The 17895-nt window shown below is 38.4% G+C and overlaps 1 protein-coding gene across 1 annotated transcript in view; it reads right to left on the reverse strand.

Moving 5' to 3' along the window:
* COL28A1 (collagen type XXVIII alpha 1) overlaps nt 1-17895 on the reverse strand; it is a 139266-nt gene that overhangs the window by 54428 nt on the left and 66943 nt on the right. Inside the window, exons 21-24 of the mRNA XM_015558260.1 lie at nt 14655-14723; nt 13956-14024; nt 10344-10412; nt 9760-9829 (exon numbers count right to left, since the gene is read on the reverse strand). Coding sequence (XP_015413746.1) covers nt 9760-9829; nt 10344-10412; nt 13956-14024; nt 14655-14723 — 277 coding nt within the window. The remainder of the gene's footprint in view (nt 1-9759; nt 9830-10343; nt 10413-13955; nt 14025-14654; nt 14724-17895) is intronic.

Consider the following 17895-nt stretch of genomic DNA (forward strand, 5'->3'; position numbering starts at 1 on the left):
ATGGCAGAACGACAGATCACTATGATGCACACTGACTACCAGGGGACAGATGCTCAACTCAGGAGCTTCCCCTAGTGGTCAGTATGCTCCCACAGTAGGAGCGCCGCTCAGCCAGAAACCAGAAGGGGAGTGGGCCTAAGACGTCAGCAGGTGGTCCCCTGAGGGGTCCCAGACTGCGAAAGGGCACAGGCCGGGCTGAGGGACTCCCTCCCCCCCCCCCGCCCCCAGTGCACAAATTTTTGTGCACCGGGCCTCTAGTAAATTTATAAGACAAACTGGGAAAGTTTAATGGTAGAAATTGGATGATCCTATGTAATTGCTATCAATACTTTTTAGTTTTGCTAATGGCATAGCAGTAATGTGTTGTTGGTTTGTTTTTAAATAGCTCTTATATTAGAGAGACAAATGCTAAAGCTCTATATGGGTGATGTCTGGGATTTGCTGGGAGAATGCAGTGCAAAGAGGAGAAGTGAGGAATGGAGGATACAGATAAAGGTTGACCACAGGTTGGTAATTGTTGAAGAAGTGTGATAGGTAAATGAGAATTTACTAGTGTTTCTGCTTTTGTATGTGCTTAATAATTTTCATAATGTTTTTAATAATATCTTTATAAAATCCATGAATAATACCTCATAAATATCTCACCAGTGAGGGTAAGGAAAGATTACTGTGATGTTCATCCCTAACCAGGAGAAGAAAATAAGATTTTAAAGATAGAAAGGTGGGCAAAGAGGATGAGGAAGAAGGCAGATGGAGATTATTAATAAAGTAGTATTTCTTTTAGGAAAGAATTTGACACTCTATTTAATTCATGATACTTTTCTTATGATGGATTTTAGTCAACGCTGCTGTCTCAAATTGTATTTATCATACTAATACACACATAAACATACACACACACACATCCCAGATGGGAAACCAAGTGGGAAAAATAGTTGAAGTTGTGAGTTTACCTTAGGCCACTCTCATCTAGTTTATTATTGTTATTCTTTTGTTCTCTTATTTAGTTCCCCATAACCCTCACCATTTAAAAATGTCTGGGGCTGGCCCTAACTGGTTTGGCTCAGTGGATAGAGCATTTGCCTGCTGACTGAAAGTTCCCAGGTTCGATACCAGTTAAGGGCATGTACTTTGGTTGAGGTCACATCCCCAGTAGGAGATGTGCTGGAGGCAGCTGGTCGATGTTTCTCTCTCATTAATGTTTCTAACTCTCCATCCCTCTCCTTCCCTCTCCGTAAAAAAATCAATAAAATATATTTTAAAATGTCTGGGGCTGAATGCAATAGCATAGCTGACCCTGTGGGCACATTATTGCCCTTTTTATACTTGAATTTTGGCAAATGAGCTTTATAAGGGTGTGGTCTCATGTTATATGTGGTACTGAAATGTTTACCTTGAACAGGTCCATTCTTATTCATATAATTGTTGACATATCACTGTTTTATATATCAAAGTATTCTTTTGTATCTTTATGTGAACATAATCTAAAATAGGCTTTTATGAAACTGATAGACCTTAAATCAAATTGAAACACAAACTGCAGATGTTAGAGTTGGTCACCAACATAGGACCAGGGTCATTCCTTGGTATATATGTACCATACTTTTCAATTGATGGGAATATCAGGCATTTAATGTGCTGTGTGAGTCCACAGAGGTGTCTTTCTACTACGTGGGGTCTTTAAAATGCATCCTGCCGTTTGTTCTGTGTGCTGTGTGCCCATGCTAGGCTACAACACACAGCTAGGTGGATGTGTATAAGAGGAGGGTTGTTAGGACTCACTTCACACTTAATAGCAGCAGTTACACCACGGTGCAGCACCCATGGAACCGAAGCAGTGTGTTTACCATGACATTTCAGTTTTGCTGTCAGTGGGTACAGCCAACACTCACAAGTAAAAAGAATTGCAACAGGCACTTGCATAGCTGGACTTAGCTTCCCATGCAGAATCCAAGGGTTGTGGGAGCCTGCAGAGGGAGCCCTTGCTACACCCATCAATTTCATTAGACCATAGCTTAAGTCCTACCCCTCCTTGCCACTTCCACTCTCTCAAAAAAGAACAACTATTAGGTTGCCTACAGCTTCCGTTTGGCCCACAAAAGGGTTTCTAGACGAGACACTCCTTTCATTTTGACAGGAAATGGTCAAGTTTAGGACCATCTGCAGTACTTGTATATGTGAACTTAACAAATGATTTGGTGAAGGTTTTACTTCAAGCATAACCTTGCAGAGTGATTAATTTCAACCCCTTTAAAATCATACATAATATTATAATAATTCTAGTAATCACTTTATTGAATCTTTTACTTTTTAAAAGAAAGAAAAAAAGCGAAAGCACTATCATGATTATTCATTTCCTCATTGGTAAATCTTTGCTTTGGTTCATCTTAAAACTATTATGATTAATAATAAAATAAATAATAATTAAAATGTATTAAATTCATTACATGGCAGGTACTTTTCATTCATTATCTTATGTGATCCTATGAATATCAACTTACTCCAATTTACAAATAAGGAAAATGATATAAATACATGATTTGCCCAAATCCATGCAGCCAGAGGCAATTCAAACCAAGGTTTGACTCCAGAGTTCCTCTCTCATCTTCGGCTGGGGCTGGATGAAATATGCTAACTTCTCCATGGACTTTCCTCCAGCTGCCACTTAATGCAAACACATGGCTATGTGGCTGTGAAAGTCCTTTCCCAACACTGAGTCCATCACACTCTCTCAAGGAGCAGAAGGAAAATATCGTGATTATAAGATTCCTAAGAGGCCCACACACTCTGCACAAGTACCCAGCTGTCTGAGGCTTTCCTTTCCATTTTCCCTCCATTGCCATTCCTCAATTTTGTGGTTTACCCCAATGTTTTCATTGGTCTCATTCCAGATTTCCTGCCTACACAAATTCTTATTCTTTTTATCCAATTGCAATATACTTGATTTGGCAGGAAAATGCATACTATGACTGCTATTACTACTTTTACTTCTACTACTTTAGTAGGTTAGAATTTATACAAATGTTTTATAGACACAACTCTATTAATTTCTCAGAATAACCCTGTGAAGTAGACATCCTTTTCCCAAATCAAAGATGAGGAGGCTAAGTCTCACTGAGATGAAATGACTTGCTATGGTCACACAGCTAACAAGTGGCAGGGGTCTCAAGCAGAGTAGTGAGAAGGAGACAGTCTGTTATATTTTATGAGACTGGAATATAACATTTGAGAAGATAGTGCTCGTAGAGACAAAATTGCCCATTAGACTATCTCTCCCTCCCTGTTCCCCACTGCTTAATAAGGTTTTCATCATTATTTCTCCATCGGTGTCAGTTAAATCCCTGTCACTCTTTGAGAGGACTGTAGAAGCAAGTTGCAGTTGTTCTAAAGGAGATTTTGTGCTTTTATTGTTTACTTTGGGGACAATAAAAAAACAAATTAAATTTACTGTGAAGAGAATTAGCTTCTTGAGAATTTTTCAAGGAACGGTACACTGAAGATTCTACTAAATGATGAAAATAAGGAATGCTTGAGTTTTAAAATAAGGTAGAAGTCAAAGCGATGATTAGCAGGTCCTTCATGTTTCTTTCTTTCTGGCTTTTAGATAACATTAAGATCTAACTACCAAGCTCCAACTACAACAAACATAAGTACCATTCTGGACTGAATGATGTAATGAGCATATGCAATGATTTAGTAACTCTTGAATATCTCACTTGTATTGCCACAATGTCAATGAAAATTTTAAAGTCCTTCTTCTAAGCTTATGGACAAACAACCCAGACTTTGACCATGTGTATTGATTATTGACTGGCCATCGTCATATCCCTCAGTCACTTCTCACTGACACATGCTGAAAAGGGAGACAGTAACAATTACCAGCACAGATATCAAGGGGATGAGAAAATGATTAAGAAGATGCTAGGGAACAAAACCACTCAAATCAACATAACATTTCCATTAGTGTCTTTTCCCAGATTTGAATTTCAAAATATTTAAAATAATTTCAATTCTTCAAATCAGCTTATCTTCTAGAAATTTAATACTCCAAAGCAGCGGTAAATCAATGCCCATGATAATTTTAAAAACTTGCTTTAGGATTTAGAAGATTTGTTGTTGATCGTCTCTTCCTTTTCTCAAAATCACCTCATTAAAGATGAGCAAATGAATCTCCTGTGCCAAGAATCTCATTGGAGAGGGAAAGTCTTATTTAGCTGAGTTTAAAACCTTGAAAATAGAAACATTGACACTATCCCCTAATGACATGGAGGAGAAAAGGCTCTCTTGTACTGATATTCAATATAATTTTCCACTGGGGGAAATTTCCTCCAGGCTGCATGATGAAAAATAAAAATATATTGATGGTGGCATGGGTGGAGAATGTTAAGAAGACTTAGCATGTGTCTCTGGGGCTGAAGGGAACATAAGTGTGTACTCTTGGGGAGAGAAATGCAGAGCTAGGAAAACAGCAGAGAAAAAAGCAACACTGAAAATCATAACATCGCCTGGAGTGCAGCTCTGATTTTAGTGGTCATGCATAGAACTGAATGGGGAAGTAACCTTGAAAAGTCACCTAGTCAAGTTTTCCTGGCTTGAATGTGACCTTTGCTGAAATCTAAAGGTCAAATCGTCTGGCATTTAAATTTGATATGTCTCTGGCTTTAATTAGTCCTGTTTTTTTCGAGCTGATTGTTCTGCCTGTAGCAATTTTGCCGTCAAGTTCTGGGAGGTGGGTTTCTTCACCTCCAATTTGGAGTCATGGACCCTTAATTTCATTATCATGAAGTCTGTGTCCTAGGCCAGCCCTCCTTGTCAGACACTGTTCAAAATGGAGTTCCTTGTCCACTCCATGTGTGCCGATGGAATCTACAAATTCCGAATGCAGCTCTGTGTGAATCGCTTCTCTGTTCCGCCACTGCCTGTTGGTGGTATGCACATATGTGAGCCATTGCAGAGAACAGAGGAGCGATTCAGATGCTGGGAACATTTTTAGAATAATGGTACTCAGTGGAATTTCACATAGACTTGCATTTTAATTTATGACTATGGGCCACTTTTGTCAAATAAAGCATGCATTTACAATAGTTAAACATTTAAAGCTTTTGAAAAATGCTTAACTCTTTGGGGTTTAGGTTTATGCTTCCCTTTAATGTTTATATCATTTAAGGCATGATGATGGAAAAGCTAGACTGGAAAGAGAAACAACCCAACTGAACACTACATGGTGCCGTGATAGTCAGAAGATGGACAGCTCTGGGGACTGAGCACCTATAGATCAGGCCACGCCATTCTTTCTGCTCTGATTTCTTCATCCATTTAGTTTTTCATCCATTCATCCATATTCATAGTGTCCCCCTCGTATACAAACACAATATAGTATCAAAACTGTTTATATTACAAAGGGGCAAATTGTTCAGTCTTTATGGTTCTTGATTTCCTCATCTAAAAAATAAGTGGGTTGTTTAAAAATGTCACAATATTCTGGAAATATTTAGATAGTATTAATACATAATATTTAGGTAATATACAATAATAATAACAACAACCCAACAAGTCTTTCTGCCTACAGACCTTATTCCAACCACTCAATGGGTAAGAGGTCCCATGAGGGCCCCCAATGCCAGGTTTGATCTGCTCTGTGCAAGAATTGGCCTGAACTCAGCACCCCCAGAGCTTTGGACCATGCTTTCTCTGTGAGGAACTAGCACACTGAAGGGGCTGAAAGAGCTCAGAGAGGGACATGGGGGGATGCACCTGCCTTTATGGAGTTCCGGAGAGCGACTCTTTGCATTCATTCCTCTTCTAAGAGGCCATGAGCAAACTCTTACCCTCAGAGATGTTAGTCATCACCCTGGGACAATATGCATCTTAATAGTCTTTGGGGTTGAAAATCCGGGGAGGGGGAGTTATCTGAGTTTTTCAAAGGGAAATGAGATTTACATAATGATTGTCCCCAAATCACAAAGGGTCCTTCTAGTCTCTAGGGTCCAGTACAGAAATGCAGGCAGTGTTACATAGGATCTTTGAACTTGACTTCCCCATACAGGAGCAGGGAATGTGGGTCCAGGAGTCAGGGCACTGGATGAGTGCATCCCACTTAGCAAGAAACCAAATTGTCTGTTCCTCTTCAGGCCATGTTTCCAATATGGATTTTAAAACTATATCTGCTTTTACCTTGAACATTGTAATTTTTATAAGAATTTTAGAAATCTCTCAGAAGCCCTTGTCAAAATTTGGATTAAATTCAAGGTAATGTATATAGAAGTGCTATAGCCACTGATGTCATAAAGAATTTGCCTGGAGCACCACAAAGGTGCAAGAAGTCAGGGACTGGTTTTTATATGTTTTGAAACATAGAAGCTTTGATTCAAATGTCTGTGTCATATGCTAAACATGTGTGACCTTAACCAAATATCACACAAACCCACCATAAATTAATAGTCAGCCTTAATGGTTTCCTCATTTCCAAACACATTTGTTTTATAAGTTAATGCCCTAAGGCCAGTACTTTAAGGTGGCTACACAGAGTTTTAATGAAAAACATATCAGTTATATATGTCTATACAACTACACACACATAATATGATTTCTCTGCCGTTTTAAAAGTCAAAATGGAAGGAGAGAAATTTTGCACACACTTAAGTGCTGTACTTCTGCTACCACTAACAACTGTAAGTAGTTTGAGAGTTTCACCTTCACTCTGTCAACCCAGAAGGACAAAGTTAAATGGGAATTAGACTTCTCTGAATATTTTCCTTTCTTTTCTTTTTTTTCTCTTGCTTTTCTTTACATTTTTATTTCTTTTTATTTGTTTTTATTTTCTATTTTTTTATTGATTAAGTTATTACATATGTGTCCTTATCCCCACATGTTACCCCCATCCCCTCCACTCATGTCCTCACCCCAGCTTCTGTTCGTGTGTGCATGCGCGCACATCCAAGTTTTCTTTAGAAAAAAAGAGAAAAGGCCACATGGAGACGTGAAGGCTTCTTTAAAAGAGGAGAGATGGTTTTGAAAGTTATGAAAAGCTGATGTTTGCCTTTAAAATTTCCTGTATTTTCAAATGATTGATCCAAGTCCTTGGATTCTAAGACTAGCTCACACTCCTGACATGGCCCTCCAGGGCTAGTTTGCCAGGATAACTGAATTACCCCTCATAGACAGAAACAGGCAGCAGAGAGGGAGGTGGGTGGAGAGAGGCAGGTCCTGGCTGATGCTCTCTTCTCCCTTCAGCTGGAAGTGAGCTATAGGCTGCTGCTTCCACTCAGCCCCCCTTGTGAGCTCACAGAGATACTATTTCACTTAAGATGCAGCTTCTGGCAACATGTTGACTGTTACAAAAAATAGGCAGGATAAAATTTAGAAAGAACAGTGTTTTCCTTGATTTTCCACCCTTGAAATGTATATGGAAATAAATACAAGGGACTTAGAGAAAAGCCGTATATGAACTCATTTAGTAAATGTTTTAGTCTACATGTTAAATAATCTGACAGTGAACATTCACAGGAATCACATTTTTAAGTGTTCTCTATCTGTGCCTCATTATTATTGCTCACAGTAAGATACTAACGTAGTAGCATAGTTAACATAATCAATATAGACTTACATAAAATCTTCACAATAATCTACTCGGGAAATGTAAATGATCATACAATTCCATTGGAATACAAATACATTTCAGTATATATTTAACAGATTTTATATCATGCCTCACTATAAATAGGAATAAGCTTCTATTTCTCTAACTAAAGGAATATGTGGTATAAAAACAAAAAAATTTTCTTTTCTCTTTCTATGTTTACATTTTAACATTTGACAGATACTTTGCCTTAAAGAAAAAGAAATACTACAATACCTAAACTCAGTAAGGTCACTGGCACTGCCGAGGTGTGTAGAGGATCGGAGTCAGTCCTTAGTCTGACCAAGCCAGATCCTGATCAAAGCACCTGGGGGTGTCTGCTCTGCACAGTCTACCCGGCACTTTCAGACAAGCCTCTCCCGGACTCTCATGATCACCCTGACAGACAGATCTCCTTGGGACAGGATGTTTAGTGCCATGGGTGTTCAATCTTTCATTCTACCGGGAGAGGACAAGAGGGCGCCTGCCTCATTCCTCACACAGAAGCAGTCTCAAGATGCGGTCACTCCTAAGTGATGGGGCAGAGACCAAAAAAAAAAAAGGGGGGGCAAAATGTTGACATTGAGCACTTACAACATCTCTCCCTAATGACCTGGACGCATTAAAAAAAACTGAGTTGTGTTCAAGAAAATATTTTAAATATAATAATAAACATTAATATTTCAAGAAAATGATTTTAAATATAATGTTACATGCAATAAACGTTAATATTTCAAGAAAAACGATTTTAAGGAGATTAAAAATGGCGGCAGAGTAAGTGGATGCTGCCCGGACATCCTCCCAGGAATAAACTGGTATCACAACTAAAAAAAAAAAAAAATACTGAGTTGGTGTATTCTAAGGAAAAATGCTCTCTTTGGGGTAATATTGATCATTCATTCATTTTCCATTCATTCAACATGTTACAAAGCTCCTATTGGGTGGCACACCTAGTTCTGGAGTGGGGAATTTAGCAGGGAACAAAACAAAGAGCTTGCATTCAAGAAAACTTACTCTTATGGAGTATGCAAGGCAGGCAATGAGCAAGATGACTTCAGAAAGTGATACCTGCTATGTAGGAAATACACAAAGGGATATGATAGTGATGAGGAGGGAGGGAGGAAGGGAGGGGAGAGAAAGATGATTGCTTTTGAATGGGTGGTGAGGGAGGTGAGCCATCCTGACAGACCAAGGCCTGGAAGCAGGGATGACCTGAAGCAGTGTGTAGTGTGGCTTGGGGTGGGAGTGGCGGGGTGGTGGCATTGGCAGCAAGAGAGGAAGGGGCAGGAGCTGCGGTCAGGTCGTGAAGGGCCTCATAGGCCATGAAAAGTGGCTGGAGCTTGTTCTCAACACAAAGAGAAGCCACCAGAGTGTTTTTTGAGAAGCAAAGAGATCGGATCTGATTTACAGTTGTAAAAGAGCCCTCTGCCCACTAGGTAATAGAAGGCCAGAGGTAAAGAGGGAAGACCAGGGAAGAGGCTATTTTAATAGCCCAGGAAGTCTTCCCGGGTGGAAGCAGCAGGAGAAAATTAGCCAGAGTTGAGATATGTTTTGAAGGTAGGACTGACAGGATTTAGCATGGGGCTCAACGTGGAGGAAGGAGGGGGAAAGGAAGGGACCAAGAACACTCAGGTGTCATCACATCAGCATGGGGTGCATGGGAGTGCCATTTACAACCTTACGAGGTGAAAAGCAAAGGTTCTATTTGAATGTCAGGTTGGAGAGACTGTGAGAAATCTGAGAGGAGCTGTGTGGAAGAAACCAGAGGTGTGAGACCAGAGTTTAGAGCAGGGAAAATAGAAATCGGGATGTCACTGGCACATGGCTAGTGGTTAAAGCCATGGAACTGGATGAGGGCACCTAGGAAAGCGAAGAGGGCTCTGGACCGACTGATCTCGGTGCAGGAAGACAAAGCAAAGGGACGTGAGGATTACACAAGGAAAGCAAGAGAAAAACCATAACGTTAAGCTACCTCTTCAAATTAGTGCAAGGTCCCCAGGAAGTCCATGGGTGAGGATTAATAGCTTTATCAATTCTTTAGATACCCCTACTCTTCTATCATGCCTGATTTAAAAAAAACAAAAAAACCACCAAAATCATGTCCCTCTAGAAGCTACCATGTTACATACTTTAAAATCTCACCTTTGCTCCAGTGTCCCCCACTCCACGTAAACCCCTTGGTCCTGGAGGTCCTGGTAATCCTCGAGGTCCCTAGATGGCATGATAAGGGAGAGAGTGAGCAACTTTGTTTGCAGTATTTGAAAGAAAGAAAGAGAGAGAGAGAGAGAGTGTGTGTAGGATATGTAAGAAAGAAAGAAAGAGAGAGAGAGAGAGAGTGTGTGTAGGATATGTAAGAAAGAAAGAAAGAGAGAGAGAGAGAGAGTGTGTGTAGGATATGTAAGAAAGAAAGAAAGAGAGAGAGAGAGAGAGTGTGTGTAGGATATGTAAGAAAGAAAGAAAGAGAGAGAGAGAGAGAGTGTGTGTAGGATATGTAAGAAAGAAAGAAAGAGAGAAAGAGAGAAAGAAAGAAAGAAAAAAGGAAAGGAAAGGAAAGGAAAGGGAGGAGGAGAAGGAAGAAAGAAGGAAGGGAAAGGGAGGGCAGATGGAGGCAAAAAGGGAGAGAGAGAGAAAGGAATGATGAAGGGAGGGCAAGAAGAAGGAAACAAGGAGAAAGGGAGGGAAGGCAGGGAAGAAGGAAAGAGATAAAAGCAATGCCCAAACTTACAGTCACACCAGGATAGCCATCGCCTTTGAGTCCTGGAGCACCCACTGGTCCTCGAGGGCCTTGGGCACCCTGGATAAATTCCAACACCAAGTGATATCATAAGACTAAACTGTGGGATACCTGGTAAAACGTGAACACACTACCAACTCAATATGCCAAAGGTAGATTTGATACGTGCAAAAGGAATGATTTGGAAATGTTTAGAAAGAAATCCTACCACATATGGTAACTCATTATCTCTTTATAAGTCTTAGTCCTTGTATGTGGTGGGAATCATGAAATGCATGTAGGAAATAATGTATGTGAACCATTACTGAGTGCTCTATAAAAAACACATTTCATAGGAATTAGAAGATAGCTGGTTGCTGATATTTTAATTTTTTAAATTATGGATTTTTACTGCAGCATACATCAGGAACAGGTATAAAAATGAGAAAATTTAGTAAGCATCCAGTAAGAAAAAGGGTAAAAAAGAATACATAGCAAAATTTGAAGTGTAAAGTAAGATAACTGAATGTTATTTATTATTATGGGCCTCAATAGGGCCCAAGTAACATGGGGAATTAATAAGCCCAAATAAAAAATTAAAACAGGCTGTGTTAGAAAAAAAAGTTATAAAGGGCCAGGACACAGTTAGTGGTTCATATTTTGAGACCTAGGAAAAAGTTGTAAGTATTGCTTTATCGTGATAAACTTAGACATCAAAAACTTTTAGTAGTAACTACTGGCCTCTGGTATAAAGGATAGAGAAATGCACTTATTGCCTCTTGAACAAGTATTTTGAGATGTGTGCTCTCTACAAATGAAAATTAAAGACATTTTTGGTGAAAGTGAAATGGAGAGGGAGAAAGAAAAAGAAAAATGAGGAAGACACACGTAGAAGTTTTATTCAATATAAGTCTTGGCACTTATATTTAAAACTTGTAATATTCCTTTTATACCACATTCCATTGCTACTACGATAACTCTTGCAATGGCCCTTTTGTCAGTACATATCAATTATTTTTGACTTTTACATTAGGAAGAAACTCTATTAATAGACAGACCTTTGTTTTCCAAGATTGGAAAAAGTAGCAGAACTCTCGATACTTTGCTTATATGGTAGCAAACCCTGAAATCAAACTGCCATTTTTCTAATTCAAAATGTTGGCCAAAATCCCAACTCTCCAAAATGTTCCTAATTCTACTCCTATGCAAGAATGATTTATTGGACGGGGAGGAAATCTGCATACCCTTTAAGCAGTAAGAAAGTTAAAAGTGTTTTTGAAAACCATGAAGGCAGCAACTGTTTTTATGTGTTTTTTTTTATTGATTAAGATATTACACGTGTCCTTATCTCCCCATTGTCCGCCACCCCCCACTCATGCAATAACTGTTTTTTCCTATTAAATCTAAGAGACTGGTTTTACATGATTAACCTTCTTAAGAATGATCATGTTCAGAACACATGTGGTCACTTACTAAAACTGAATTTACTATTTATCATCCACAGAAATCCGAGATGACTGCATACAGCTGTTATGACAGAGAACAAGAGCAAGGTCTTCTGGAGAGGTGAGCTTTGGTGTATCTCCAAGTACAGGAAACAGGTCACTTCTCAGAAGCAATCTATTATGCTATTCCAACCGTGTTTAAATTAAGGTTAAGCTTTAAGCATCCACATGGGATACGTCCCAAAATAAGATGTCCGTTTCTCTCCATGCTTACACAAGGAGCAGGTCCACAACAAAAAGCAATAACTGCTCCGTGGTTAAGTTGAAAGATTGGAATGAAAATTCGCTTTCAGTTTTTCTTTAGACATGCCAAGCCTATAACAGATTGTCAGCAGCTGTTATCATTTAGCCTCTGGCACCCACACTGGGGGGTGGGGGGAGGGGGACAATAAAACATTAATAGTTTATAAACTTTTTTTTTTCCTAGAGAACTTTATCTTCGCTTCTGCAAACATTTTAGTTAGCTTGTTACTTCTAATGTTCACAGGAATATCAGGAGATGGGGAGAAGAGAAGTGCTCCTTCTCAGGTTTTTATTTTGGACTCCTCACAGCATACTTTTCGATGGAATATTGCCACTTGGCCTCTTTGCACTGGATTCAAGAAAATGTCTTGCAAAGTGATTCAATTTGAAGTATCTCTCATTCAACATAAATCAGGGCAGAAATCTTAATCTGATGTTTTAAAATGGGCTTTCGGGGGGATCTGGGAGTTCTCTGAAGTAATACACAAAAACTGAATTAATGTGACAAAATTTCCATCAGGCATTTAACCCCCCAAATGCTTAAAGACCCATGTATTAGGGAAGAAGGACAGAAAGAGCATCTTTAGAGGACAAGGGATTTGAAAATGCTTGGAGTGAGGAGGCAATAACTTTACTAGCACCAAAAATACTAGCACCAATAATGTCCAATGATCATCAGTAGAAAATAAGGTGGGGCTTATAAACCCTAGCTGCATATTTAATTGGACTTTATGTCTATGGAAAGGAGTAAGTAGAAAGAAGCAACTATAAATCATAAACTTAGGAATACACAGGTCCAGGAAGTTATCAAACAGTATAAAAATTATCACCCAAATGTTCTTGATCAAGGTCATATCTATAGTTTTAATTATGAAATTTGGATTTTCTCCTGGAGTTTTACATAACTTGGGTTCCTATGTGCCTCAAAGTCTGGGAAGTACGGTTATCATCTTGTTCTGGTTTGTCTGGGACTTTCTGTTTCAGCTTGAACCTCCCACATCCCTGGAACCTCCTCTGTCCCCAATAAACCAGAAGATTGTCACCCTAGCAAGGATGACTGTTAACGTGATTAAGAAAAATGATGCCAGGATCCTCCCTTGACCTTCAGAAAGAACCCCTACAATTTATATCAGTATATAATAGGTTTTGCATTATATTTCAAAGATGGTTCTAAGTTTTGTTTTTTTGGCCCAGCTGGTGTGGTTCAGTAGTTGAATATCAATCTATGATCCAGGAGGTTATGGTTCGATTCCCAGTCAGGAGGCAGCCGATCAATTATTCTTATCATTGATGTTTCTATCTCTCTCTCCCACTCCCTTCCTCTCTGAAATTACACACACACACACACACACACACACACACGCTTTTTTTTTGAAGTTTGAAAATCACTGATGTTAGTACTTGAACCCTTTTGTCTAGAAGAGACAATTTGATAGAACTGAAGCCAGCTTCAAAGCTACATAACATGCTACTCATTTACTGAGTGCTGACTGTGGAGCCCCGAAGCCTGTGTGAACACAGGGATGTACTTGTTGCCATTTGGAATGTTAAATATTGCTGCAGTGCTGGGCTTCACTGCCATGGAAAAATAGAAATGACTACTTAAAGCTGTCTTCTATAATTATTTGCATTCTCGTCTAAAATAACTCAGAAAGATGGATGACACTTAGGAAAAATAAATGATCCTCTGATTTATGAAAAATAAATGATCTGTTGAGTTGTTTTTTTACTACAGGGAATAGTGTATTCTTATATTTGAGTTCAACAACATCCTGGAAGTAGAACCATCTCCGTCATCAACTTATGATGCGTTAAATCTCCTTTCATTCTCTCACATACAGAAAAAATAAAAATAAAAAACATAAATAAAGCCTACCTTTGGTCCTCGAATAGCAATGCCAGGTTCTCCTTTAAATCCAGGCACTCCAGGTCCTCCTCTATCTCCCTGGACATTTCAAATAACGAATTTGAAATGAGTTTCAGACTTTAGGTTGCATGAGAAACCACAATGGCAGGGGGCAAAAAAAAGAGGTTTGTAAAGGGCCTAATTTACCACTATCAGATCTTGAGAGAGAACATTCTTCTAATATACTGGAGGGGAATTTCATGTCCTACGTAAATAAAAGCTGTCAGTAAAAACTACTAAGCTGGTTTAGAGAAAGGCCACTGAAATGAGAGGTGGCTAACTTGACACCAATGTTTAGGCTGTGAGAATGTCTGGGGATGCTCTCAAATCTGAGTGGATTTCTTTTCTGTCACACTTTCTGATTATAAATCCTAGAAGATTCTTCTGAATAAATGCAGTAAATTCTTATCTACTCTAAGGTCTAGAATTTGGGGGAGGTAATTCCAGGTAAAGTGACAAGTTCAAGACCAGGAACAGAAATCTGGTTTCTAATCTTGTATTTGCTGCTGGCCTTCAGTTTGCTTAATTGTGGTATATCAGGGTTGAACTACATAACAGCTTGGGTTCCTCCAAAACTAAAATTCTAGCTGACTGGTATCATGAATCCCGCCCCCTCCCTCCCAATTGACTAAGAAAAAAGAAAAAAAATATATGCCCGAGAATGCATACCTTTGGTCCAGGTGGTCCAGGAATTGATGCTCCAGGAATCCCAATAGGGCCCATAACCCCTGGCTCACCCTAAAAGCAGAGAAAAATGCTTATTACATTTCAAGCAAAAGAAAACTATATACAGGAATTACATTAGGAAAAACATAGAAATGTGTTCAAAGCATTTTAAAAAAGCATGACCTGTCTATTTTACAGACCAAATGTGAAATATTTTTACATCTTTGTTAAACCACGACTAAAGTTATTTATGATTAAGATTTCACTGCCTTTCATAAATGTACTCAACTAATTCCTGAGTCTTAGGAAAATTTTATCTCTTGTGCATCCTTTTATTAGCTAATAAAAATTATATACTTCATGGTGCTTCCCTTTTGTCATAGGCCAGGGAAGTCAGAGAAAAATATTTGTTCAATTATAACAATTATCTTCAGCATAAGTTTTGGGGTATACTTGGTCAATGAATAATGTTTCTTATCGTTTATAACTTTTTCCTTCGTTATTTTGTTATGTTGCCCATAGTATGTCAGTCTTCCATTGTAAGTTGTCTCATATCTCATCTTAGAAGTAGAGAGCTTATGATAAAAAAATTATTTTCAAATAGAAAAATTAAAACATTTCTCAATAATATTTGGTATCTCAATATTGAGTCTCAGTCAAGACTCAGTTTGAAATAGCAAGCAGTATCTTTGTCCCGCCAAATTCCCCATCACCAGAGGAATTTGGCAAAATATAGAATCCAGGGTTTCAGTCCCAGAGATATTTAAAAAAATTTTTTCCCAACTCCAGTTGACATTCAATATTATATTAGTTTGAGATGTACAGCATAGTGGTTAGACATTTATAAATTTATAAACTGATTGCCCCAATAACTTTAGTACCCAACTGGCACCATACATAGTTATTACAATATTGTTGGCTGTATTCCCTATTCTGTTCTTTACATCCCCGTGGCTGTTTTATAATGCCAATTTGTACTTCTTTATCCCTTCACCATTTTCATCCAGCCCTCCAACCCACCTCCCATCTACCCACCATCAGTCAGTTCTCTATGAGTCTGTTTCTATTTTGTTTATTTATTTTGTTTTTAAATTTCACATATAAGTGAAATCATATGGTATTTGTCTTTACCTGTCTGACTTATTTCACTTAGCATAATACCCTCTACATTCATCCATGATGTCACAAATGGTGAGATTTCATTCTTTGTAATGGCTGAGTAATATTCCATTGTATGTATATTACACATCTTCTTTATCTGGTTGTCTACTGATGATCAGTCCCAGATATTTTAATTCAATAGATCTAGGGTCTGAATATGAATTCAATAGACCCAGAAATATGAATTTTATGAGGCACCTCTGGTGATTCTGATGTAGGTATCATTACCTCCCCAAACACACTATGCAAAACAATTATCATTAAAAGAGAGTGCACAATCCCTACAAGGTGTTTAAAATGCCCCATTTGGCATTATTAGAAGATAATATTAGGAGTACACTATATATTTTTATCTCATCTTTTAAATTTTCAATTATTTAGATAAACCTATGACATTAATGATAGTTTATGAATTAAAATTATAATTAAAAATAAACAAAACTATATTGGAGTATGGGAAATATTTTTTTTTTACTATAGAGATGCATAATCAAACAGTTTAGAAACTGCTGATATAGAGCAGGTGCAGCAAACTGCAACCTGTGGGCTAAATCCCACCTGCCATCTGTCTTTGTACAGCCAGGGGCTAAAAATAGCTTTCACATTTTTAAATGATTGTTTAAAAATAGTGTATATAATATATTCAATTTTGCTCCTTGGCCTGCAAAGCCTATAATATTTACTACCTATACCTCTACCAAAAAATTTGCCTCCTCCTGCCCTGGCCAGTGTAGTTGGAGCATTGTCCCACATAGTAACTGTGAGTTCAATTCCCGGTCAGAGGACATACCTAGGTCGTGGGTTCAATCCCCAGTGAGGCACATATAGGAGGCAATCAGTGAATGTTTTCTCTCACATCTATGATTCTCCCTCTCCCCCCCTATCTTCCCCATTCTCCCTCTCCCTCTCCCCACCCTGCATTCTCCCTCCCTTCCCCTATCTTTCTCTCTAAAATCAGTAAGCATATCCTCCATAAGGATTTAATAAAAGAAAAAAAAAAGTTTGCTTCCTCCTGCCTTAAAGAATGAACTATTCTAAGATCATGAACTGACCATTTGATCTCCTGCCTCCTTTGGGAGAGTCACTGGTAATGACTCCTGCCCTGAGCCACAGCTGAGGCCTCCTGCTCAGTCCCTAAAATGTTGGACAGCTGAGCACACTGTCCTACTGGGGCCCAGATTATGCCAATGCATGTATGTGCCCACCCTTAATTCCAAAGCTACAAGGCAATGGCATATGACACACCAGGATTCTGGCAACAGATAACTACCCAGTTCAGTCCTATGGCAAAGAAATAAAACATTAACCTGTTAAGTTTTTCACTAAGACCAGGGCAAAATTATGCTTCCAGATTTAATCTACTCAACTTTTTTTTTAAAGAGGACAATTACTGTACTTTTAAATACATAATTATATACCTAGACGGTATACATTTTTAAAGACCCTGTATTAAGATTTGATTGTGCTTTCAAATATAGCAGTTCTTCATCAAAAAAGAGCTTTATTTAAAAATACAGAAAAATATTCACTTTGAATAAGAGTAACAGACATAAATAGTCACTGTTATTAATAGTAATATAACACATTTCTTATAAAGTGGGATTTCTCATCATGTGCTGCCTGAACTACCTGCAGTAGAAGGCACTTATTTAAGAAAATCATATTACTGGTGCCCCTTCACCTACTTAGATCTCTGGGCATGGTGCCAAGAAATATAGATTTGTAACAAGCTCTTTGGGGGATACTGAGGGACACTGGTCTATTGCTGTGCAAAGCTTTTAGGTTGATGTAGTCCCATTTGTCTTTTTTCTCTTTCGTTTCTCTTGCCCTGGGAGATGTATCGGTGAATATTCTGCTACGTGAGATGTCTGTGATTTTACTGCCTATATTTTCTTCTAGGATTTTTATGGTTTCATAACGTACATTTAAGTATTTTATGCATATTGAGCTTATTCTTGTGTATGGTGTAAATTGGTGGTCTAGTTTCATTTTTTAGCCCGTACCTGTCCAGTTTTCCCAACACCATTTATTAAAGAAACTATCTTTACTCCATTGTATGCTCTTGCCTTCTTTGTGAAAACAC

This window comes from Myotis davidii, unplaced genomic scaffold (genome assembly GCF_000327345.1).
Source record: "Myotis davidii unplaced genomic scaffold, ASM32734v1 scaffold187, whole genome shotgun sequence".
Classification (NCBI taxonomy): Eukaryota; Metazoa; Chordata; class Mammalia; order Chiroptera; family Vespertilionidae; genus Myotis; species Myotis davidii.